The 26,081-nt window shown below is 41.4% G+C and overlaps 1 protein-coding gene across 4 annotated transcripts in view; it reads left to right on the top strand.

The window, feature by feature from the left end:
* The first annotated feature begins 87 nt into the window (after positions 1 to 87).
* Positions 88 to 26,081, top strand: part of Rps6kb1 (ribosomal protein S6 kinase B1) — a 57,346-nt gene continuing 31,352 nt past the window's right edge. The window contains exons 1-6 of one of the 4 annotated variants that reach the window (XM_070027060.1): positions 88 to 341; positions 11,070 to 11,119; positions 12,834 to 12,954; positions 15,203 to 15,271; positions 22,620 to 22,767; positions 25,950 to 26,007. In XM_070027060.1, coding sequence (XP_069883161.1) covers positions 201 to 341; positions 11,070 to 11,119; positions 12,834 to 12,954; positions 15,203 to 15,271; positions 22,620 to 22,767; positions 25,950 to 26,007 — 587 coding nt within the window. In that variant the 5' untranslated portion in view covers positions 88 to 200. The remainder of the gene's footprint in view (positions 342 to 11,069; positions 11,120 to 12,833; positions 12,955 to 15,202; positions 15,272 to 22,619; positions 22,768 to 25,949; positions 26,008 to 26,081) is intronic. The other 3 variants (XM_070027059.1, XM_070027057.1, XM_070027056.1) reach the window with 3 other exon arrangements.

Here is a 26,081-nt window from a genome sequence, read left to right on the forward strand (position 1 = left end):
TGCGCATGATCCTGCCAGTACTTGGACCCTGGAGAGAGCGTCGCGCATGTCCATTGCCCAGAGTTTGGCTTCACGGAACCCTGTACGCATGCTCCGGTCCTGAACTTGCAGAGCCAGTTGGGGCCTAGGCGCAGACGCACTGAGCCTAAGCAGCCGGTGATGGCGGCAGTGGTGGTGGTGGCTGCAGCGGGGCCGGGCCCATGAGGCGACGACGGAGGCGGGACGGCTTTTACACAGCGCCTGACTTCCGAGACAGGGAAGCTGAAGACATGGCTGGAGTGTTTGACATAGACCTGGACCAGCCAGAGGACGCAGGCTCTGAGGATGAGCTGGAGGAGGGGGTGAGGCCCGGGGTCCAGGGGTGGGTGGGAGGCGAGGTGACAGGGCCGGGGCGGCGGCGCGGGCCCGGAAGCCCGGTGTGTCCCGGAGCACCGAGACCCTCGCGGAGGAGCCGAGCCGCCCGCCGCGCGGCGGAGCCGGAGAGCGGGCGGGGCGGGCCTGGCCCTAGGTGCGAGGCCTCTGCGGGGCTCGCAGGTGCTGGTAAGCGCCCTTATCCTCAGATCGGCGCCGCCCGGAGCGATCTGAGCTCTGTGTGTGTGTGTGTGTGTGTGTGTGTGTGTGTGTGTGGAGGAGGCTGGGCGCGTGGTCGACTCCTAGAGCGAGCTCTCAGACTTGAATGTGGCTGGGCGCAGGTGGAGTGTGGTTGGGGAGCAATGGGAGGTGGGGAGGGGGTGGGGAACTGAGCTTGCTGGGTGTCCCCAAAGTGCAGGTGAAACGCGGAAGGGTTTCCCTCGGAGTGTTAAGATTGCAAGTCTTAAATCATCGGACCTCCCGCAACCACCTCTCTTTCTCGGCCTGTCGCTTCTCTTCCTAGGAAGCGCTCAGCTGTTAGAAGTGACAGCTGAAAACTTCTGTCGGGAGTAGCACTGCCGCTGCTGTGACAGCCACCAGGAGTTTTATTTCGGGAGCAAGGGGGCTCTGCTACGTCTTCCAGGGTTGGTTTGTTCGCCTTTTTTTTTTTTTTAACCCCCTTCCGTGTGACATACATAGACACACACGTATGCATATGTATAACGACTTACAGCATTTGTAGCATAATTTTCCCTATGATGAAGATGTCCCTATTTTTCCAGCATATTTTATATGATTTTGAGGTGGAGGAGAAATGTTGGCAACAGTGGCTAGGCTTGCCAAAAATAAATTGCTTGAGCTGAGACTTGTGATTAATGTGTGTGAGGTCTTCCCTAACAGTAATTTTGAGGGCTAAATTTAGAATCATTTTTCTAATGCACATACTGTCTTTTAACTTAGATGTCTTTAGAACTTTGTTAATTTTATGGAGTATCTTTTTTTTTTTCTAAGACAAATGTATTAAAAAAAAATCACAAATTGCACCTGAAGTTCTAAACCTATGTCAATGCACTGACTTTGGACAAATGACTATCAGTGATAATCTCCTGGTGATTAGATCCTAAGTTCCATTACATTTATGAGCACATGAAATTATGACTGATGTCAGATGTTTTCTATAACTGCATAGGGCGGCTTCCTTTCTCACCTCCAGTTTTCTTGCTTTGACAAGTAAATTCTGCCCAATTGCTGACAAAATATTAAGACAATGTGTATAATGAACTTTGAACATATGCAATTAAATGAGATAAAATAGTGTTTTTTTCATAATCAAATGAATCTGCCAAAATTACAAAGTTTAGAAGGTAAGTATTGAGATAAGTGCTTTTTAAACTGATACATTTTTGTCTCAAGTCTGATTTCTTTTTTTTTTTTTTGGGTCCAGTCGTGGGGCCTGAACTCTGGGCCTGGGAGCTGTCCCTCAGCTCTTCAGCTCAAGGCTAGGGCTCTACCACTTGAGCCACTTCCGGCTTTTTTCTTTTTTCTTATGTGGTGCTGAGGAATCGAACCCAGGGCCTCATGCATGCAAGGCAAGCGCTCTACCACTGAGCTACCTTCCCAGCCCATCAAGTCTATAATTTCTTAATTGAACATAAGGAACACTAAAAATTTGAAACAAGTATAGGATTGCTTTTATTTTATGTACCATACTCTGATTGATTCCATATGGCAGTGGCTCTCTTGAGTAGGTCATGGGGGAAAACTGGATAGGAAGAATGCTTTATAATTCATTAGCTGAACTGATAGAATTTTCACGTTAAATGTTTATCCTCTTTTGAAAATAGAGTATGTGTTGAAATTCCTCTTTTGATCTGAGACCTCATTTTTCTTTTTATTCTTTTGATGTGTTTCAGGAACAATAGTGTTCCAGTTTTGGTCTCTTTTTTTTTTTTGTACCATTCCTGGGGCTTGAACTCAAGGTCTGTACTGTCTGTGTACACTCCTGTGTACTGTCCCTGAGCTGTTTCCACTCAAGGCTAGCACTTTACCACTTGAGTTACAGCTCCATTTCCTGCTTTTTGTTGGCTAATTCAAAGTAAGAGTCTCCTGGGGCTGGGAAGGTGGCTCAGTGGTAGAGCGCTTGCCTTGCATGCTCAAGGCCCTGGGTTCGATTCCTCAGCACCACATAAGCAAAAAGAAGAAAGCCGGAAGTGGCGCTGTGGCTCAAGTGGTAGGGCGCTAGCCTTGAGCTGAAGAGCTGAGGGACAGCTCCCAGGCCCAGAGTTCAGGCCCCACGACCAGACCCCCCCCCAAAAAAAGAGTCTCATGACTCTTGCCTGGGCTGGTTTGGAACTTCGATCTTCAAATCTCAGCCTCCTGAATAGGATTACAGGCATGAAACACTTGTGCCTGTCTTGTTTTTTTGTGTGTGTGTGTTTTCTGGGTAAAGCAAAAAGGATTTTGAGAGTGTGTGGAGGAGGGAATCAGAAAAAATAGAAAAGAGAAATGTGACTACTCTTTTACAGAGAGGATCTTAATAAGGAGTAAGAGTAGAGGTAATTATAGAGGATCTTGAGAAAAGTCTTTAGTATTACATGTTTTTAGATAGCAGTACCTTTGGGAATGGAAATGTTTCTTTTGAGTGCTTTATTAAGAGGACAAGGGAAAAGAGTTCTAATAAGATTTGCTTAGTAACCCAAGGACATTCTTTGACATCCAGGATTACTCTGAAATTAAAAAAAAATTCTTAGTTTGAAATATAGGAATAATTTAGATTCTTAGAATATCTGCCAACATTTCCTCATATGAACTTGTGTTTAGTTTATTGTGTAAACCAAAGAAAACAACAACATTGCTACATATAAGACTAACCTCCCAAACCAGGCCCATGTGGCTCATGCCTGTAATCCTAGCTACTCAGAAGGTTGAGATCCGAGGATTGCGGGCAGGAAAGTCTGTGAGACTCTTATCTCCAATTAGCCACTAGAAAACTGGAAGTGGTGCTGTGGCTTAAGTGGTAGAGTCCTAGCCTTGAGCTGAAGAGCTGACAGATAGCTCCCAGGCCCAGAGTTCAAGCCCTGTAACTGAATGGGGTGGGGGAAAACTAACCTCCTTTCTTCATTTTACAAGAAAAATGAGGCATAGGCTAGAGAGATGGTAGCTCACAATTGCAGGGTGGAAATGTCCTCAGATTGGAGTGCAGTTTTTATCCATCAACACTCCCTCGGTACTGGGATTGAACCTGAGGCCTTGTGCATGGTAGGTAAGCCCTCGATCTTTGAACTTCATCCCCAACTTTTTCCTTTTTTTGGGGAGGGGTTGAGTGGGGGAGTATGTGCAGGATCGCTCCATGTACTCCAAACTAGCCTCCGATTTATGATTCTCCTGCCTCCATCTTGCAAGTGCTGGTCTTACAGGTATTAGCCACTTTGTCCAGCTTGCAGATTATTGGTAGAATTTATTAGTCTTAGTAATATTGTGTCTTTCTGGTGTATGTCAAAAGTGAATTCCTTTTCCAATGATTGTTAAGCCAGGCACCAGTGGCTTATGCCTGTATTTCTGTCACTCCGGAGGCTGAGATTTGAGGTTGAAGTTCAAAGACAGTCTCATCAAGAAAGTCCAATTAGGGCTGGGAAGGTGGCTCAGGGGTAGAGCACTTGCCTTGCATGCCTGAGGCCCTGTGTTCAGTTCCTCAGCACCACATAAGCAATAAGAAAAAAGCCGGAAGTGGCACTGTGGCTCAAGTGGTAGAGCGCTAGCCTTGAGCTGAAGAGCTGAGGGACAGCACCCAGGCCCAGAGTTCAGGCCCCAGGACCGGACCTCCCCCTCCCCCCCCCCAAAAAAAAGAAAGTCCAATTAACCAGCAAAAAGTCAGAAGTAGAGCTGTGGCTCAAGTGGTAGAGTACCAGCCTTAAGAATAAAGTTACATGACAATGCCCTGGCCCTGCATTCAAGCCCCCACAAAAAAAAAAAAAAAAAACACTTTTCAGTGTTGGACATTGAACCCAGTGCATCACACCCATGCTAGGGAAGTGCTAGACTTGGATAATTGACTTCTAGGGGGATATGGGGATAAGATCTCTCTTGTAGTCAGCTTGTCCTGGAACTCAGGCTAGTACTCAGTTTTTCCTGCCTTAGCTGCCTGCATGTGAAATTATAATTATGTCACCATATCTGGTTTGAGTAATTGATTTAATGAATATCTGGATTTAGGATAATGCCACCCTTTGTGAGTCAGTTTATTTACTTTTTTGTGAAGTTTAAAACTAAGCCTATCAGGGGCTTTCCTGTCTGGGTTGGCTTCAAACCTTAGTCCTCAGATCTCAACCTCCGGAGTAGTTAGGATTATAGGCATGAGCCATCAGAGACTGGTTTATGTATTTTTAAAACTTTTCAAACCACCATTCTGTTGGGCTACTTTGAAACAGTGTATCTCATATAGTATCTTAGATGAGCAAGATTGTCATAGTAGCACACAGAAAGGGAATTGGATGAATCATATAGCAGCAGACAAAAAAATCTGAGTAAAGAACTTCCTGTGAAAGAATGAATGGCAGTATGTATTATACAACGTTAGCTAGTTACTTGAGAATCAGAAAAGAATTGTACCTCAAATACTTGTGCTCTCGAAGGTAACGGTAGGAAGTTAAAAGCACAGATGGAGGTGGTGTTACCGGCCTGGCGAGCTCCGGAAATGAAACATAGCCACAGGGCATATCTTGGGAGGTAGCTTCAAAGCCATGGTTCACTGTTAACTCCTATATGTCTTTAATTTAGAATTAAGTAAAACTAACATTAAAGGAAAAACAATTATGTAATGCCAGTGTTATCACATCTGAAAAAAGTTGGACTTTTGTTTTTAAGGCATCATCGATGATGATGGAGCAACAGAGACCAAGACAACCATAATCATCCCTACCTCCCCCTGCCAAAACTGGCCATTGAAACCAATAATTACTTTTTTCCCCTTAATAATGACCTATCCATTAACCTCAGTCTCATTATGAAACATAAATCCTGTGGCTATAATGCATCATAATACATCATCATGACCTGTTCATGCTGAGCAAGTTATGACTAGGCAGTTTTTGTTTTTTAGGCATTTGAACATTTATTCTATAAAAATATTACTTGAAGATTTCTATCTTTTTAGAGTTTATTCTCAATTTTTTTGTTTAACTGAAAGGATTCATAATCAGACTATATGCAAGACTTCTCATTTTAAGGGCTGGAGACGTGGTTCAGTTGGTAAAATGTTAGCCAATGAGTGAAAGTGGCAGGTACCAAGTTTGAGTCCAGCTCTTGGGCCTTAAAAAAAAAGACTACTCATTTTAAAGCTGTGCTTTATATCAGGAACTGAATATCTGTTGCCAAAATTTTGTTCTTTTGCCTTTATAATTATATGTGACTTAGAGCATATTTACAGAATTGTATAGCTCATCACAATTAAGTTTTTAGAATATGTGCATCACCCTAAAGAGACTCCTTTAGATTTTTTATTTTTATTTTTATTTTTGTCAATCTTGGAGCTTGGGCCTGGAGCTCTTCAGCACAAGGTGAGTGCTCTACCATTTGCGCCACAGCACCACTTCCAGTTTTCTGGTGATTAATTGGAGATAAGAGTCTCACAGACTTTCCTGCCCAGACTGGCTTTGAACTGTGATCCTCAGATCTCAGCCTCCTGAGTAGCTAGGATTACAGGCATGAGCCACCAGCGTCCGGCTATTCTTTTTTTTTTTTTTTGCTGGTCATTGGGCCTGAACTCTGGGCCTGGGCACTGTCCCTCAGCTCTTCAGCTCAAGGCTAGTGCTCTACCACTTGAGCCACAGCACCACTTCGAGCTTTTTCTGCTTATGTGGTGCTGAGGAATTGAACCCAGGGCCTCATGCATGTTCCCATGTTCTCAGCCCTTTTTCTTTTTTAAATGAGTACTAACTTGAAGTAGTTGTACAAATACAGTTATTCTTAATTCTTACCCCTATCTCTAAGTGACTGGGTAATCTACTGTCATCTTCATAGATTTGGATTTTCCAAACATTACGTATAAATAGAACCACACAGTGTATAATTTCTGTCTGGTTTCTTTCACTTGACATAATGATTTTGAGGATCATCTTGTATTGTTGCTGTATTTTGTGTTTTTGCTGATACTGGAGTTTGAGCTCAGGTCCTTATACTTGCTAGGCTTGCTTGCTTGCCTGGTGCTCTACCACTTGAGCTACATCTCCAACCTTGTTTTATTGCTCATTATTTTGGAGGTGGAATCTCACACACTTTTCTGCCCAGGCTAGCTTTGATCCATGCTCCAAATTTCAGCCTCCTGAGTAGTTAGGATTATAGGTGTGAGCTACCAGCACCCCTCCTGGGATCACCTATACTGTAACATTAGCACTTCGTTCTTTTTTTTTTTTAATAGCCAAATAATCTATGAATATGTTGCATTTTGTTTATTCACTAATTGAAGTTCATTTGTATTTTCATTTGGGTTATATCTAGGAGCCTACGTACAGATATATATGAAATTGTGTGTGTGTGTAGCTAGTATATTCCATCTTTTTACTAGATGCCTAGAAATAGGCATATAATAACTGTTTAATAAGAGACTGCTGAACTGTTCTGAAGTAGTCTCCCTATATTTATGTTCACACTGGCAGTGTATGATAGTTACAGTTTCTCTATATCCTTACCAAACTTCTTTTTGTTCTCTTTTCTCTAATGCTTCCAATCCAAACGAGCCAATTTTATTTATTTAGCCAGTCCTGGGGCTTGAACTCAGGGCCTGAGCTCTGTCCCTGAGCTTTTTTGCTCAAGGCTAACACTCTGTCACTTGAGCCACATCACAACTTCTAGTTATCTGGTGGTTAATTGAAGATAAGAGTCTCACAGACGGGCTGGGAAGGTGGCTCAGTGGTAGAGCGTTTGCCTTGCATGCCTGAGGCCCTGGGTTCGATTCCTCAGCATCACATAAGCAAAAAGAAAAAAGCCGGAAGTGGCACTATGGCTCAAGTGGTAGAGCGCGAGCCTTGAGCTGAAGGGCTCAGGGACAGCGCCCAGGCCCAGAGTTCAGGCCCCCCGACCGGACCCCTCTCCCCCCCCCCAAAAAAAAAAAAAGAGTCTCACAGACTTTCCTGCCTGAGCTGGTTTTGTACCATGATCCTCAGATCTCAGCCTCATGAATAACTAGGATTATAGGCTCCCTGCCTGGCTCCCATTTTGTTTTTAAAATTATAACACTCTTAACTGGGTGCTGGTGGCTCACGCCTGTAATCCTAGCTACTCAGAGGCTGAGATCTGAGGATCACAGTTCAAAGCCAGCCTGGGCAGGAAAGGCCTTGAAACTCTTATCTCCAATTAACCACCAGAAAACCAGAAGTGGCGCTGTGGTTCAAGTGGTAGAGCACTAGCCTTGAGCTGAAGAGCAGAGGGACAGCACCAAGGCCCACAGTTCAAACCCCTGACTAACAAAAACAAAAAACAAAAAAATTATAACACTCCTAATGAGTAAAGTGGTATGTCTTGAAGCTCTAGTTTGCTCTTAATTGCTAATGATGTTGATCCTTTTATATATTTATTGTACATTTGTATATCTTCTCTGGAAAAAAACATATATTCAAATCCTAACTTCTTGTGTGTTTTCTTTTTTTTTTTTTTGCCGGTTGTGGGTCTGGGCTCTGTCCCTCAGCTCTTCAGCTATATAGACTAGCACTCTATCACTTGAGCCTCAGCCCCACTTCCGGCTTTTTCTGCTTATTTGGTACTGAGGAATCAAACTGAGGGTCTCGAGCATGCAAGGCAAGCACTCTATCACTGAGCCACCTTCCTAGCCCCTTTGTGTTTTCGTTAAGTGCAGTTAATAGGGCTTGAACTCAGGACTTAGATGATGTAATTTAGCTTTTTTGCTCAAGACTGGTTCTCTAAGCTGGGTGCCGGTGGCTCACACCTGTATTCCTAGCTTCTCAGGAGGCTGAGATCTGAGGATCATGGTTCAAAGCCAGCCCAGTTCAAAGCCAGCCCAGACAGGAAAGTCTGTGATACTCTTATCTCCAATAAACCACTAGAAAACCGGAAGTGGCTCTGTGGCTCAAGCCATTCAGTGCTTGCCTTGAGCTGAGGAGCACAGGGATGGCACCCAAGCCCAAAGTTCAAGCCCCACTACCAACCAAAAAAAAAAAAAGGACTAGTACTCTACCACTTGTGTCACAGTTTCTTTTCTTTTCTTTTCTTTTGCCAGTCCTGAGGCTTGAACTCAGGGCCTGAACACTGTCCCTGAGCTTCTTTTTGCTCAAGGCTAGCACACTACTGCTTGAGCCACAGCGCCACTTCTAGCTTTTTCTGTTTTTGTGATACTGAGGAATTGAACCCAGGGTTTCATGTATGCTAGGCAAGCACTCTCCCACTAAGCCACATTCCCAGCCCCTAAACAGTTTTGAAAAATTGTATTATTATTATTTTTTTTTTTGGTCAGTTGTGGGGCTTGAACTCTGGGCCTGGGCACTGTCCCTCAGCTCTTCAGCTCAAGGCTAGTGCTTTACCACTTGAGCTATAGCACCACTTCTGGTTTTCTAGTGGTTTATTGGAGATAAGAGTCTCACAGACTTTCATGCCCATGCTGGCTTTTTTTTTGTCGGTCGTGGGGCTTGAACTCTGGGCTTGGGTGCTGACCCTCAGCTCTTCAGCTCAAGGCTAGTGTTCTACCACTTGAGTCACAGCACCACTTCTGGTTTTCTAGTGGTTTATTGGAGATAAGAGTCTCACAGATGGGGCTGGGAAGGTGGCTCAGTGGTAGAGTGCTTGCCTTGCATGCATGAAGCCCTGGGTTCGATTCCTCAGCACCACATAAGCAAAAAGAAAAAAGCCGGAAGTGGCACTGTGGCTCAAGTGGTAGAGCACTAGCCTTGAACTGAAGAGCTGAGGGACAGTGCCCAGCCCAGAGTTCAGGCCCCACGACCGGACCCAAAAAAAAAAAAAAAAAAGAGTCTCACAGATATCTTAAGATATCTGTGAGCTGGGCGTCGGTGGCTCATGCCTGTAATCCTAGCTACTCAGGAGGCTGAGATCTGAGGATCGAGGTTCAAAGCCAGCCCGGGCAGTAAAGTCCATGAGACTCTTTGTTTTTTGTTTTTTTTTTTGGTTTTTTTTTTGGGTCCAGTCGTGGGGCCTGAACTCTGGGCCTGGGCGCTGTCCCTCAGCTCTTCAGCTCAAGGCTAGTGCTCTACCACTTGAGCCACAGTGCCACTTCCGGCTTTTTTCTTTTTGCTTATGTGGTGCTGAGGAATCGAACCCAGGGCCTCAGGCAAGCGCTCTACCACTGAGCCACCTTCCCAGCCCCGAGACTCTTATCTCCAATAAACCACCAGAAAAACTGGATGTGACACTGTGGCTCCAGTGGTAGAGCACTAGCCTTGAGCTGAAGATCACAGGGACAACGCCCAGGCTCAGAGTTCAAGCCCCAGACCGACCAAAACAAAACAAAAAAAAGTCTCACAGACTTTTCTGCCTGGGCTGGCTTTGAACCATGATCCTGAGATCTCAGCCTCCTGAGTAGCTAGGATTACAAGTGCCCAGCTTGGATTATCTTTTTATTAGTGAGTTGTAGTAGTTCTTTATATATTCCTTATATATTCTTGCTTGGCGGGTTTTATGAGTGTGTGTTTGTGTGAGTGTTTTGCTGTGGATTGACCAAGGACCTTGCATGTGCTAGGCAAGCACTCTGTTACTGAGCTATATTTATAACCCTTTCTTTCTTTCTTTCTTTTTTTAATCTTCCTTTTTTTATTAATAAGTTTTTTTATTGTGAAAATACCATATAGAGGGGTTACAATTACATGAGCAAGATAATGAGTACATTTCTTACCAAGCATTGGTGCCTCCTCCTTTGTTTCCCCCTTGCTTTCTTTTTCTTGTTGGTATTGTATATGCACATGCATGCATGTGCATGGTTGGGGGTTGGCCCTGTGGCTTGAACTCAAGGCCTGGTTGCTATTCTTGAGCTTTTTTTGCTCAAGACTAGTACTCCATCTCTTTGAGCCACAGCTCCACTTCCATTTTTCTGGTGGTTAATTGGAGATAAGAATATCACAGCCTTCCATGTCTGGGCTGGTTTCAAACTACAATCTTCAGATCTTAGCCTCCTTAATTTCATTTTGTTACCAGCACATAGAAGGCTAACTAAGTATTTCACTCATTCTATGATCAGAGTCAGTGTGTGATGCCTATTTGGTAGAGTTGCTCTATTATTTTGCCTTGACTAGACACATTGTATGTTACACATCTTGAGTTGTGGTTCCCTTAGGCTTTCATTGATAGTATTGTGTTAGTCTGTCTAATAAGAGTTATCAGAATAGTACTTTGTGTAAATCATTTGATTTAATACTTAGAATATAATGCCTTTATTTCATATTATATTAGATGTACTTTTAATAAATAACTTTCAAGGAGAAGTCATTTGATTTTATTTTTAGATCCTGAATGAGTAGGCTTTGTAGTTCTCATTTAAAATTAAAGTGAAAAAGATGAAAGTAAAACCCTCACATTTTGATATATATATGTATATATATATATATATATATATGTATAGGCTTTATTTTGTTTACAATACTTTCCTATTATTGAAGCTTAGAAAAGGTTTAAGCTGATTTTATTATCAGCTATAAGACAAAACAGATTTAAAATTTCATGTTTAAGAAAGATTATTTTTGAAACTTTAACATCTTTTTCAGGGTCAGTTAAATGAAAGCATGGACCATGGGGGAGTTGGACCATATGAACTGTAAGTTTATATGCAGCTTTTTTTGGTTTGGAGAGAGAGAGAGAGAGAGAGAGAGAGAGAGAGAGAGAGAGAGAGAGTGTGTGCGCGCGTGTGCGTGTGTATGTGTGTATGTGTGTATGTGTATGCATGCATGCATGTATTCATTCCAGTTGTGTGGCTTAAACTCAGGGCTTGGGCACTGTCCTTGAGCTTTTTGCTCAAGAATAATGCTTCTCTATTTAAACCATAGTTCCCTTCCAGCTTTTTGGTGGTTAATTGGAAATTAATGGGATTTCTTGTCTGTGCTGCCTTTGAACCAGGATTGTCAGATCTTAGCCTCTTGAGTATCTAGGATTACAGGCATGAGCCACTGGCTCCTGCAGGAATTTGTATTAGTTTAATATAGAGAACTAAGTTAGAAAACTTTCTAACTTCTTTTGAAAAATTTGTCGAATGAAGCTTCTAGTTTTGTTTTAATACACCATTCAGACAGATTCATGCAATGTTGAGTCATATTAAACAGTTCTGTTGGGGTACATGGTGATTAATTTTCTCTGTTCTTATTCTTAGCTAAGAAGCCTTGGAATAAAAGGGAACCTAAAATGTAGACTGTAGGAAGCGTTTAAATGACAGACACAATTGCCACTTTTGGAATCCTTAAATCAATCTAATAACAGAAAATCAGATGCAGGAAGATAAAGGGATATATTTTATTATCAAGAATTTTTGTTAGCAACAAATGAACCAATTGGGTAGTTTTCAAATGATCTTGGATTTTTTTGTGCAGGTTGCCAAGTGGTGTTAGTTAATACCTCATGAATGTTTTGAATGAATTTTTTTCCCTTTGTCAGCTTAGTAAAATCACTATGATTTATTCTAGTTTGAGGGGGTTTGATACATATACTCTGTGCTGTGAACAAGCTGATAAGCAATTATTAACCCATCCTAATTATTATTTTTTAAATAAGTTTTTTATTGTGAAAATACTGTACTGAGGGGTTACAGATACATGAGCAGGTAACGAGTGCATTTCTTATCAAGCATTGTTGCCTCCTCCTCTGTTTTTCCCCTACCATCCCTTCCCTCCCACCTCTTCAACTATACTCCCCCTTATTATTATTTTTGTAGGTTGTGGGGCTTGAACTCAGGGCCTGGGCTCTGCCCCTAATCTCTTTTGCTCAAGTGTACCACTCTATCACTTTGAGCCACAGCTCCACTTCCAGTTACTGAGTGATTCATTGGAGATAAGAATCTCATAGGGGGCTGGGAAGGTGGCTCAGTGGTAGAGGCGCTTGCCTTGCATGCCAGAGGCCCTGGGTTCGATTCCTCAGCACCACATAAGCAAAAAGGAAAAAGCCGGAAGTGGTGCTGTGGCTCAAGTGGTAGAACGCTAGCCTTGAGCTGAAGAGCTGAGGGACAGCATCCAGGCCCAGAGTTCAGGTCCCATGACCGGACCAAAAAAAAAAAAAAAAGAATCTCATAGGGACTTTTCTGCCCTAACTGGCTTCTTCCAAACTATGATCCTCAGATTTCTAGTGCCCGGGTTAATTCATCCTAATTTTGATGTGCTGTATCATTGACTCATTGGCCTGTACTTGGGAGTACAGATACTTGTCAAAATATAGTATATGTAGGTTTTTTTTTTTCTTAATTGGATTCCATTTCTCTTTTCTAATCTGGTGAAAATGAATTCAATGTTTTGTAAATTCACTTTTGGTTTTGCTTTTCTTCCCAGTGGTATGGAACATTGTGAGAAATTTGAAATCTCCGAAACTAGCGTGAACAGAGGGCCGGAAAAGATCAGACCAGAATGTTTTGAGCTACTTCGGGTACTGGGTAAAGGGGGCTATGGAAAGGTAGGAAGTGTTTTCAATTTAGCTATTGTCTTTCTTGAGTAGATTGACTTTTATAATGTGGTTCCAGGAGTCATCTTCAGTCTTTTTAACTTCAACAAAGGATTTGAACATGATTTGGTATAATTTGAGGGATGTAAGAAGTTTGGGTTTTCTTCCTTTTCTTTCTACCATACCTAATAGTATTTATTGAATGAATTAATAAATACTAGCTGTGCTAGGTAAAGCCCATTACTAGAGGATCAATTCTTGCCTTTGGTTAAATGGTACTTTATGTGGGTATTGTCTTTAAACACAAACAAATCACTCCTTGCTTTCAAGAGACATATACACTAAATTATCTATTCCTGAGACCTTAATAGGAATTGATTTTCTTAGACTTGGAGTATCTAGAGAAACAGAGCTAGGGAAGCTGAAAAATACAAAAAGGTAGTTTCTTGATTCTAGCCAAGGTTTTCTAATTTAAGGTATCATTTTTTTGTATCTTACTGAAGAAAATAGACCTCACTGTTACCTCTCAAAAGTCAGTTTAGATGGAAACTTGATTAAGTTAAATAACTATACTATTAATGTTAATTCTGAAAAATGTGTGATTTATAATGTATTATGAAGTCTAAGGACACATTGTAATATGTTCTTCCTGAATGTGTAACACATGTGCTTTTACTTGTTTATCGTTTGTTGGTGATCGAGGTTTGAACTCGGCTTTTTGCTTGTTAGGTAGGTACTCTACTGCTAGAACCATGCCTCAATACCTTTTTTTTGTGCCGTTTCCTGGGGCTTGAACTCAGACTGGTCACTGTCCCTGAGTCTACCACTTGAACCACAGCTGCACTTCCAGCTTTTTTTTTTTTCTTTTTTGCCAGTTCTGGGGCTTGAACTCAGGCCCAGGCACTGTCCTTGAGCTGCTTTGCTCAAGGCTAGCACTCTTCCACTTGAGCCACAGCACCACTTCTGGCTTTTTCTGTGTCTGTGGTGCAGAGGGATAGAACCCAGAGCTTCCTGCATGCTAGGCAAGCACTCTGCCACTAAGCCACATTCCCAGCCCCCTAGCTCTTATTTTCGGTAGGTAGAGATAAAAGTCTCACTAGCTGGGCACTGGTAGATCATGCCTGTAATCCTAGCTACTCAGCAGGCTAAAATCTAAGGCCCTCAGTTCAAAGCCAGCCCTAGCAGCAAAGTCCATGAGACTCTTATCCAATTAGATACCAGAAAACCAGAAATCGGTGCTGTGGCTTAAAGTGGTAGAGCACTAATATTTAGTGAAAAAAGCTCAGACCCCACGACCACCACCACCATCACCACTACCAATAACAACAACAAAAACAACAAAAAGTCTCACGGACTTTCCTGCGTAGGACAGCTCTGAACTTCAATCTTAAGATTTCAGCTTTCTGAGTAGCTGTAATTACAGGCTGTTGAACCTGGTACTTGGCTCGATCTCAACTTTGAAACTTAAATATTTTAGCTATGGACTGAAAATGTTTAATAGCCAGTGTATTTAATGGGATGGGTAAATAGTAATTTTTGTCAACTATAATTAGTTTTATGTCAAACAATAACATAGCAGCTTGTTCTTGTTTCTTTTCCTGAATGAAGTATATGAAACAATTTAATAGTTTTTAAGTTTGTGAGTGTGTTTTTGGGAACCCTGACTATAGTTGTAAGTAAACTAGGGTTTTATATATAAAATAGCATGTACAGTTCATCATTTAGTTATTTCCAAATATTGCCACCAGGTGGCAGCAGACCAAACAGGAAAGTCCCATATTTGCTAGACTACACTAGTAAATTTAAAAATATGTTTCTAGCTGGACGTTGGTGGCTCATGCCTGTAATCCAGCTACTCAGGAGGCTGAGATCTGAGGATCATGGTTCAAATCCAGCCCAGGCAAGGAAAGTCTGTGAGACACTTATCTGCAATAAACCACCAGAAAACCATAAACCACCAGAAAGCGGGAAGTGGTACTGTGGCTCAAGTGGTAGGGCGCTGTAGAACGCTCGCCTTGAGCTGAAGAGTGCAGAGACAGCGCCTGAGCCCAGAGTTCAAGCCCCATGACCGACAAAAAAACAAAAAAAAAAAACATAAATAAAAAAATGTTTCTGAAGCTGGTCATTTTTGAGTTTAGTCTTGTATGGTGCTAGTTTTTATAATAAAGTCTATCATATTATATATATCTTATGAATTAAGATAGTATGACCTACATAGTTTGCCTGTTAATAATACAAAAACACTTATTTCTTTATCTAGGTTTTTCAAGTAAGAAAAGTAACAGGAGCAAATACTGGAAAAATATTTGCCATGAAGGTGCTTAAAAAGGTGATTCTTCTCTTCTTAATTACTGTAAAAATTTAGCATAAAATTTTAAAAATGTGTTTATGGGGACTGTTGTTGTAACTCACTAGTAGAGTGCATGCTTAGCATACCTGAAGCATTGGGTTCAATTTCCAGCACTATAAAAGATAAAAAGGACTAGCAGCATAGATCAGGTGGTAGAGTACCTGCATCCTGAGTACAAATCTCAGTACCAGCACACACAAAAATTTTTTTTCTAACAGTTATCTTCTTAGAATGTGACATATATTGCATTTTTATTCCTGCTTTATTTCTGTTATTTCTGTATTGTGAGCATATAGAGAGTATTTTTAATTGTCCTCTGAGGTAATTCTTTTTTTTTCTTCTCTCTTTTTTTTTTTAAATTGTGAAAATACCGTACAGAGGGGTTACAATTACATGGGCAAGGTAATGAGTACATTTCTTATCAAGCATTGTTGCCTCCTCCTTTGTTTTCCCTTACCATTCCTTCCCATCTTCTCCCTCCTCCCCCCAGGTAATTCTTTTAGCTGTTCAGTCTCCATATTTTTAAGTAATAAACATACATAGTTACTGCTGGGTTCAGCAGTTTTAGAATGATGTGTTGGGCTCCTATTATGAAAATTAAGGGTTTTAATCTCTTATTCTCCTTTTTCTCTTCCCTCTTATTTTGGTTTGTTGTCATTGGGTCTATTATCGTCTCACACTTTCCAACAACTCTTTTTTTTTTTTTTTGGGTCCGGTCGTGGGACCTGAACTCTGGGCCTGGGCGCTGTCCCTCAGCTCTTCAGCTCAAGGCTAGCACTCCACCACTTGAGCCACAGTGCCACTTCCGGCTTTTTTCTTATGTGGTGCTGAGGAATCGAACCCAGGGCTTCATGCATGCAAGGCAAGCGCTCTACCACTGAGCCACCTTCCCAGCCCCTCCAACAACTCTTAAAAACACCTGTCTCATGTTTTTTAGTCAGACTTATTAGATTATCTGTCAGTTTCATTTATTTTGCTAGAGGTCTCTTTTTAGGAATCTTTTGTTCCTCCATTCTTATCTGAGCTTATAGCTCTCTAGGAATGGAGTTCCTTTAGACCTATCCTTAACCATTGTCCCTAAAATCTTGGCTCCTTCAATACTGGATCCTGTTTTGAGATTTCATGTTTTTCTCTTTCTTATGTCGTTTCCTTGATATGGTAATGATCTGCTTGTAGCTCCTGAGAAAAGGTTTGTGAAAATAAAAATTCTGACATATGTATACATATGTATGTATACATGCATATATACACACATACAAACACATATTCCATATTTGACCATTTATTAGAATTTTATACTTGATTGTGTGCATGCATGTATGAATGTTAAGAGTGATGGGGCTGGACATTGACCCCAGAGCTTTGTACATGTTAGGCAAGTACTATACTACTGAGCTACATCCTCAGCCCCCTTCGAGTTTTTTTTTTTGTCAGCCGTGGGGCTTGAACTCTGGGCTTGGGCACTGTCCCTATGCTCTTCAGCTCAAGGTGAGCTCTCTACTGCTTGAGCCACAGCGGCACTTCTGGTTTTCTAGTAGTTTATTGGTGATAAGAGTCTCACGGACTTTCCTGCCCCAGCTGGCTTTGAACAGTGATCCTCAGATCTCAGCCTCCTGAGTAGCTAGGATTACAGATGTGAGCTATAGTCGCTTGGCCCCCTTTGAGGGTTGGTTTCTTCCTTTCTTCCTTCCTTCCTTCCTTCCTTCCTTCCTTCCTTCCTTCCTTCCTTCCTTCCTTCCTTTCTTTCTTTCTTTCTTTCTTTCTCTCTCTCTCTTTCTTTCTTTCTCGGTTGTGGGCATGAACTCTGGGCCTGGGCATTGTCCTTCAGCTCAGGGCTAGCAGTCTACCACTTGAGCCACAGCACTACTTCCGGCTTTTCCTGCTTATGTGGTGCCAAGGAATCGAACCCAGGGCCTCATGCATGCAAGGCAAGCACTCTACCACTGAACCACCTTCCCAGCCCTCTTTAATGTTTTTCTTTGCGTATGAAATGTTTCTCTCTTCTGAGTTGCTGTTCTCTTTTCTTCTTCTTCTTTTTTTTTTGTCAATGGTGGGGATAGAACTCAGGGTCTGGTTGCTGTCCCTGAGATGCTTGTGCTCAAGGCTAGCATTCTACCACTTCAAGCCACTTTTGGTTTTCTGGTGGCTAATTTGAGATAAGAGTATCACAGTCTTTCCTGTCCAGGCTGGTTTTTTTTAAAGTAAGTTTTCTTATTGTGAAAATACCATACAGAGGGGCCAGGCTGGTTTTGAACTGTTATCCTCAGAAATCAGGCATGAGCCACCAGTGCCCAGTTTATGGGTGGCTTGTTTTAGCCTCTTGAGCTGTCTATCCTCCTGCCTCAGCATCCTGAGTACTAGAATTAAAGTACTATTCAAGATTCTTAAGTAACCGATTACATATCTGATACCTGGGTTGCCTTATATTAATCATCAATTAAACCATAGTGAAATATGTTCCTGGCACAAATACCTTTAGTGAAAAAGAAGATGTTGGGCTGGGAAGGTGGCTCAGTGGTATAGTGCTTGCCTTGCATGCATGAGGCCCTGGGTTTGATTCCTCAGCACTACATAAGCAGAAAAAGCTGGAAGTGTCACTGTGGTTCAAGAGGTAGAACGTTAACCTTGAGCTGAAGAGCTGAGGGATAATGTCCAGGATCAGAGTTCAGGTCCTATGACCAGGGGGGAAAAAAAAGATGTTGGTTTTTTGTTCACTAATAGTGGTAAAGTACATACTAGGAAATCTTAATTACTGCTAAGTGTCATCACTCCTGTCTGAGCCAAAGCAAAATCTTCTTACACTTACGGTACTTGCCCTAAGCTTGGTTAGAGGATCAGATACTCTATTCTTCCTTGCTGTCCTCAAACAAGCTTGCAGCAAAAGTAATGAAAGCAGTCAGGTACCAATGACTCATGCCTGTAATCCTAGGTACTTAAGAGGCTAAATCTGAGGTTTGAAGCCAGTCCAAGCAAAAAAGTTTATGAGACTCTTATGCCTAATTAGCCAGTAAAAAGCTAGAAGTGGAAGTGTAGCTCAAGTGGTAGAGTACCAGCCTTGAGCAAAAAAAAAGGCAATAGCACTCTGGCCCTAAATTCAAGCCCTAGTACTGGCATAAAAAAGACAAGAAAAAAAAGTGAAGTGCATTTTAATTTCTGAATCCCTAGATGAGATGACAGTATGCTCTTCTTTTGAGTTCCTTCTGTTTTAATTATTCTGGAAACAAAAATACTACCCTCCCTGACCTGAGAATGTAGGAAGAATGAATATACTTCTTTCCAGGATTAAAGATTAAATTGGAGGGGAAGCTTATGTCCCATTTTCTTAAGTGAGTTGTTCACATCTGCCTAGACATAACCAGATTATATACTTTTCATAGGAAAGGTCCCATTTGGGTATTGACTCATGGTAGAATGTTGAAAAAAAAAACACTGAACAGCCATCATAAGAGAAATGTTGTATCATTCAAAGAAAGAATGAATAAATTTAATCTTAAAATTACTTGTGTGCCCTTTGAGAAACCCATTTCTCCTTTGAGAAGTAAGCCTATAATCTTCCTGTCCCTACTTCCCATGTTTGTCTACCCCATTTCCTTTTTTTTTTTCTTCAAATTTATGAAGACTTCAGTACCTAATTCAGTCTTTTCCCTCCATGTCCATGTCCAAGTCTTATCATCATAGATATCTTCACTGTCTTTGTATTACAGACATCACCAATAACCTAGCCTGTTAATTCTTTGATGATACCAATTCCTCTGCTTTTACTTCCACACCAAATTCTTAAACTGTTAAATTTTTTTTTTTTTTTGGGTCCGGTCGTGGGGCCTGAACTCTGGGCCTGGGCACTGTCCCTCAGCTCTTCAGCTCAAGGCTAGCGCTCTACCACTTGAGCCACAGCGCCACTTCCGGCTTTTTTCTTTTTGCTTATGTGGTGCTGAGGAATCGAACCCAGGGCCTCAGGCATGCAAGGCAAGCGCTCTACCACTGAGCCACCTTCCCAGCCCTGTTAAATTTTTTTTTAATCAGCCTAATCAGTATGATCTGCCATATTATTCATTTGCTAGCCCCTTTGACCTTGTCAAAGCATGTCTTAATTTGAACCAGCTTTATTCCTGTATCTCAACTACTAAGCAATGCTGGCAGAAACCACACAAACCTGTGGAGTACTATTGAGAACATTTATAATCTCCAATTCCTTTTGAACTCTGGGCTTGAGCCTGGGTACTGTCCCTGAGCTCTTCAGCTCAAGGCTAATGCTCTACCACTTGAGCCACAGCGCCACTTCAGCTTTTTTCTTTTTGGTGCTGAGCAATAGAACCTAGGAAGCTCAGGCATACAAGGCAAGCGCTCTACCACTGAGCCACCTTCCCAGCCCCACACACATATTTTTTAAGATATCTCACTATATTCTCCAGTCTGACCTCGATCCTTGACCGTCTTGCCTTAGTTTTCCAGGTGGTAGGCTTACAGGCATGTGCTACATGAGCTCACACAGCTCATATGTGTATTCTTATTTCTCCATACTTGCATAAATGATACCATGCTATCTATCTATACATATACATATATGTACATACACACATACACATACACATATATATGTACTATAAATGTGTCTGTATTTACTTTTTTTTTTTTTTTTGGTCTGTCATGAGGCCTGAACTCTGGGCCTGGGCGCTGTCCCTCAGCTTTTCAGCTCAAGGCTAGCGCTCTACCACTTGAGCCACAGTGCCACTTCCAGCTTTTTCTGCTTAGGTGGTGCTGAGGAATCGAACCCAGGGCCTCATGCATACAAGGCAAGCACTCTACTACTGAGCCACCTTCCCAGCTCCTATTTACTGTTTTGCATATTGCTTTTGTAGAGGTGTTCATTGTTCTTTTTATAGTTTTATTTTCCTACAAATTTTTTTTTTGGGGGTCGGTCGTGGGGCTTGAACTCTGGGGCTGAGCACTGTCCCTCAGCTCTTCAGCTCAAGTTTAGCGCTCTATCACTTGAGCTACAGCACCACTTCTGGTTTTGAGTTTCACGGATTTTCCTGCCAGGGCTGGCTTTGAACCACAATCCTCAGATCTTAGCCTCCTGAATAGCTAGGATTACAGGTGTGAGCCACAGCGCCCAGCACATATTGTATTTTCTGTAGGTCTTCAGACAACATTTTTCTGGCATTTAATTTTTTTCCCCAGCACTTCACTTTGTACATAATGTTGCAACTAATAACCTTATGTATGTATCTTTCATATTACTAGAGGTGTGTACCACAAGGTAACTTCCTAGAATGTAGACTTAGCATATCCAACACAGTATTGTAAGGTCCATTCCTGGATGGCAAGCAGACCCCACCCAGTACCTGTGTTACCTAGGCAACTGGGACACCTGGAAGAAGTCACACCTGCATCCGCTGAGGTCACATCTGGATCTGATGTGGCCATACCTTTCTCCCACCTGGTCCTACCTCCTCTTACCTGGTCCCACCTCCCTTTACCTGGCCACACCTTTCCCCACCCCTACCCTAGATAAGGCCTAGCCCAGGACCAGAAGCCCTCTTTGCCAGCGCAGTGGAGTGCCAACATGACCTGGTCCCAGCAGGTCTACTGAATAAACTTACCCCTTACCTGAATACCACGTGCATGGTGCTGTTCTAACTCGGCTACCTCTTTTTGAAAACCTAACAAGTATGTCATCTTAAAATCATTTTTGCCCCCACTTCCATTCTGTTGTTAAATGATTCTATTGTGTACTTCGCAGAAACAGGGTATTATCATTTCTTTCTCCCCCTCCCCCTCTCTTCCTCCTCTTCCCCTTCCTCCCCCTTTCCTCCTCCTCCCCCTCTCCTCCCCTTCCTCCTCTACTCTTCTTCCTCTTCCTTCTCCCCCTCCTCCCACATTCCCCCTCCCTCCTCCTCTTCCTCCTCTTCCTTCTTTGCCAGTCCTGGGGCCCTGGGCACAGTCCCTGAGCTCAAGGCTCATGTTAGGCAAGCACTCTACATTAAGCCACATTACCAACCTATCATTTCTTTCTTTCTTTTTTTTTTTTTTTGTCAGTCATGGGGCTTGAACTCTGGGCTTGGGCACTGCCCCTGAGCTCTAGCTTAAGGCTAGTACTCTACTACTTGAGCCATAGCACCACTTCTGGTTTTCTAATGGTTAATTGGAGATGAGAGTCTCACAGATTTTTCTGCCCAGACTGACTTTGAACTGTGATCATCAGATCTCAGCCTCCTGATAGTTAGAATTATAGGCATGAACCACTGGTACCTGGCTTATTATTTTTTCTTGTATCTGGTTAGTCAACAAGTATAAATTATGAATCTTCAGTCTTTCATTTTTATTTTTCTACCTTGATTTCTCATTTACAAATGCTCCTACTTACTTTTTTCCTATGCTAGCTTTCTTTTTTTTTTTTTTTCTTCTAGTCCTGGGGCTTGAACTCAGGGCCTGGGCACTGTCTCTGATGATTTTCTTTTGCTCAAGGCTAGCATTCTACCACTTGAGCCACAGAACCATTTCCAGCTTTCTCTGTTTATGTGGTACTGAGGAATCGAAGCCAGGGCTTCGTGCATGCTAGGCAAGCACTCTACCACTAAGCCACATTCCCAGCCCCCCTCCTATGCTAGCTTTCTAAGTCTATTTTCTTCTCAAATTCCACGATGCTACTAGCACTGTTTTTCTCAAAGCCAAAGGTTATTTGCTATACTCATCTCAAGATTTCTTTTTTGCCTCTAAATTTCCAGTAACTTTGCCTAGATGTTTAACCCCCTCCATTTCTTGGCCTCTGCTTATTTTTCCAACCTTTAACCACTGTAAACCGTACTAAACTGCTTGTAGATTTCCTGGATATGTCCTGTTCAGCATTTTTTCCATTGGAAGGTCTCTATTCGTTTCCTTCTACATTGTATCTTTCCAAGATACAGCTCAGGTACCTGGAGGAAAACTTCTTGCCAGGTTGGGTGAAGTTCACTCAAAGTGATCTGTGCTCACTTTCATTGACTCACCTTTTTCCCTTATACTCTAGGCCCCACAGATAGGGTGCTCCTCCTGTTAGTTCTGCTTTGTTGGCACAGAGCCTGGAAATACTTAACAGTTAGTGAATATATGAATAAACTCGATTTGCTTGCAGATTTCTTAGAAAATATGTCTTTAGGTTTTCATTTACATGCTTACTGCCAAACAATCAAATACTTTAGGTAAGAAACAAATATCTTCTACTTCCCCATCTCAGTTTCTAATGGGTGCTATTCAGTATTGGTCAGGCCACAACATAGATTTTCCAGTTTCTACAGAATAAAAATGTTCACTATTTTGTTCTTATAGCTCATCTCTTTTCCTTTAGGCAATGATAGTAAGAAATGCTAAAGATACAGCTCATACAAAAGCAGAACGGAATATTCTGGAGGAAGTAAAGCATCCCTTCATTGTGGATTTAATTTATGCCTTTCAGACCGGTGGAAAACTCTACCTCATCCTTGAGTATCTCAGTGGTCAGTACACAGTTTGTGTAACTATTTCACATTTACTCCAGAAACTGGGTCTAACCATTGTTTTCCAATGGAAAAATGCTTTTCCCATTGTGATCAAATAATTCTTAGCACTAATGAGCACAGTGAAGTAAGGAATTCAGATGTGAATACGTTTGCAAATAGGAAGGAAACTCCATTGTTTTCTTACCTATAAAATGTTAGTCCCTTTGTAATAAACCACTTAAACATAATTAGTTGTGCTGGAGTAAGATTATATACATTTATTAATACATTTATTTCTAAATTGAAGTGAGAAAACTTGTTGAAAATATTAACGTACCGAAGTTTTGAAATTATATTTTTCCACAAAGAAGTTTTGTTTTGTCATTTGTGGGACTTGAACTCGGGGCCTGGCACTGTCCCTGAGCTCTTTTGCTCAAGACTAGTGTTCTACTACTTTGAGCCACAGTGCACTAGTAGTTTTCTGGTGATTAATTGGAATCAAAGTCTTTGGGACTTTCCTACCGGGGCTAACTTTAAACTGCAGTCCTCAGATCTCAGCCTCCTGAATAGCTAGGATTACAGGCATGAGCCACAAGCATCCCACCACAAAGGTGTTTTTAATGTAGTTTTAATGATAGGGTATGTAGGAATCATCACATTTTCCACATTTTACCACCTGTTGGAAACCTGTTGCTTCCCATTTCTAAATCACAAGTATATTTTCAGCAAGCACCCTTGAGATACTTTTTTTTTTTTTTTCTTTCTTTCTTTTTTTCTGTACTGGTTCTGCAGTTTGAACTCTGGGCTTGGTGACTGACCCTGAGCTTTTGTGTGAAGGCTAGTATTCTACCACTTGATCAGCACCACTTCCAGTTTTTTGGGTAGTTTTTGTGGATATAAGAGTCTTACAGATTTTACTGCCTAGGCTGGCTTCCAACTGTGATCCTCAGATCTCAGCCTTCTGAGTAGCTGGGATTATAGACCTGAATCACTGGTACCTGACTCACCCTTGAGATTTCTAAGAAACATATTTCAAAATAGCTCATGACATGGAACAGAAAACTGGAATTTTGCAACTTTTTGTGACTACAGTTTTTTGGTAACTTTATTTTGATAAAATTTCAGACTTAAATAAAAAAACTTTCACCTACTGCACAGAATTGAGTATAGTGACCTGTAATCCCAGCACTTGGTAGATAAGAGTCAGGAGGCCAGCCTAATTACATAGTGAGACCCTACCTCTAATAAACAAAAAGAATATTACAAAGGATTCTCATATACTGCTCACCTAGATCCTCCACATACTACCATTTTACACTTGTTTCATCATCCTTTTTATGCCTATGTGTGTACACACGCACGCGCACACACACACACACACACACACACACACACACACACGATTTTTTTTTGGGGGGGGGGGTCCGGTCGTGGGGTCTGAACTCTGGGCCTGGGCGCTGTCCCTCAGCTCTTCAGCTCAAGGCTAGCGCTCTACCACTTGAGCCACAATGCCACTTCCGGCTTTTTTTTCTGCTTATGTGGTGCTGAGGAATCGAACCAAGGACCTCATGCATGCAAAGCAAGCGCTCTACCACTGAGCCACCTTCCCAGCCCCTGCCTATGTATGTATTATGTGCATATTATACACACACACTCAGATAATTTTCCAGACTGTTTTAAGAGCAATACAGACATTTGCTTTTAAAAACCTCAGTGCTGGCTTTCTAAAATCAAGGACAATCTTTTAGATAATTGTACTAAAGTTATCAAAAAATAAAGCCAGATGCTGATGGTTCCTGCTTATAATCTCAGCTGCTCAGGAGACTGATGTCTTGAGAGTCACATTTCTAAGCTACTCTGGACAGATAACTCTGAGACTCAACATTCTACGAGTGGTAGAGTTCAGGCATGAGCACAAAAGCCAAGCAAGAACTCAAAGCTCTGAGTTCTGGCACACACATACTAAAAAGAATTTCCTTAGTTTTTTAAAAAATGTGGATCAGTTTCTCTGTCTTTGTCTCTGTGTGCTGGTGGCTCATACATGTAATTTAGCTGCTGTGGAGGCTGAAATCTAAAGATAACAATTTGAAGCCAATCTGGATAGGAAAGTCATTGTGACTCTTACTTCCAAACACCATCAAAAAGTCAGTAGTAGAGCTGTGGTTCAACTGGTAGAGAGCTAGTTTTGGACAAAAAAGCTCAGATACAGTGCCCAGCACCTGTGTTCAAGTTCCAGAACTGGTATCAAAAATAAAAATAAAAAAGGAGTGCTAGCCAGTTATTTTGTAGAATGTATCAACTTGGGTTTATCTGATGTTTCTTTAGGATTAGATTGAAGTTCAAGATCATAGAAATGTCATTGTATCTTTTTCAGTGTTCAGAACAGGAGGTACATGGTATTTATATTTTTTGTCCCACTATTGGTGATGTTCACTTTGGTCATATGTGTTAGATGGTATCTGCCAATTTCTTCCTTTTGTAATTAATAAGTATCTTTTAAGGAGATACTTTGAAATTCTTTAAATATGTCATCTCATCAAGCTTTCATATTTAGTTTTGGCATCCATTGATTCTTGCCTGTAATAATTAACTGAGATGTTTAGCAAATGATTTTTCTTATTCCATCATGCCTTCTTCATTTATTACTTGGCATTCTAGTGTATTAAAGAGCTTTCCTTTCTGACCCATTTAAAAATTGCATTTATTCATTTATCTACATCATCATGGACTCCTGGATTCTAAGATTACTAAATTAAATATAGCCCTTTGTTATTTACCTTCATCCTCAAATTGTGCCATGCTTATCACAGTCACTTTAAGGATTCTGAAAATATGAAATGCTAGCATTCACTAAAATTAGGATAGTTTAATTGTATAGTATCAATTTTCTACTTAAGAGTAAAATGTTAGAGGCTATAATCAAAATACTTGTTCAGGCTAAAGGTCTGAAATCTATATTTTCAAGTTTGTAGATGTGAAATCTAGAATTCCAAGCCAGTTCTAGTTTTCAAACTTTATATGTGCCATAATAATACTGCTCAAAATGTAACGTTGCAGATTTTGTTTTAAAACATAATTTGGGGGATTTTTTTTAAGGAAATAGTATCTTTTATTATAGTTAGAAGGCAAGCACAAAATCATTATAAGTGAATTGGAAATAAAAAGTTATTACTTCTAATGACTCCTCCTTTTCTCTACAGGAGGAGAACTATTTATGCAGTTAGAAAGAGAGGGAATATTTATGGAAGACACAGCCTGGTGAGTGAATTTTTTATGATTTCATGGTTTCAGGTAATAATTCATATAATTAAAAACAAAGTCCCATTCTCACT

This window comes from Dipodomys merriami, unplaced genomic scaffold, assembly GCF_024711535.1.
Source record: "Dipodomys merriami isolate MVZ:Mamm:240054 unplaced genomic scaffold, mDipMer1.0.p SCAF_19, whole genome shotgun sequence".
In the NCBI taxonomy this organism is placed as follows: domain Eukaryota; kingdom Metazoa; phylum Chordata; class Mammalia; order Rodentia; family Heteromyidae; genus Dipodomys; species Dipodomys merriami.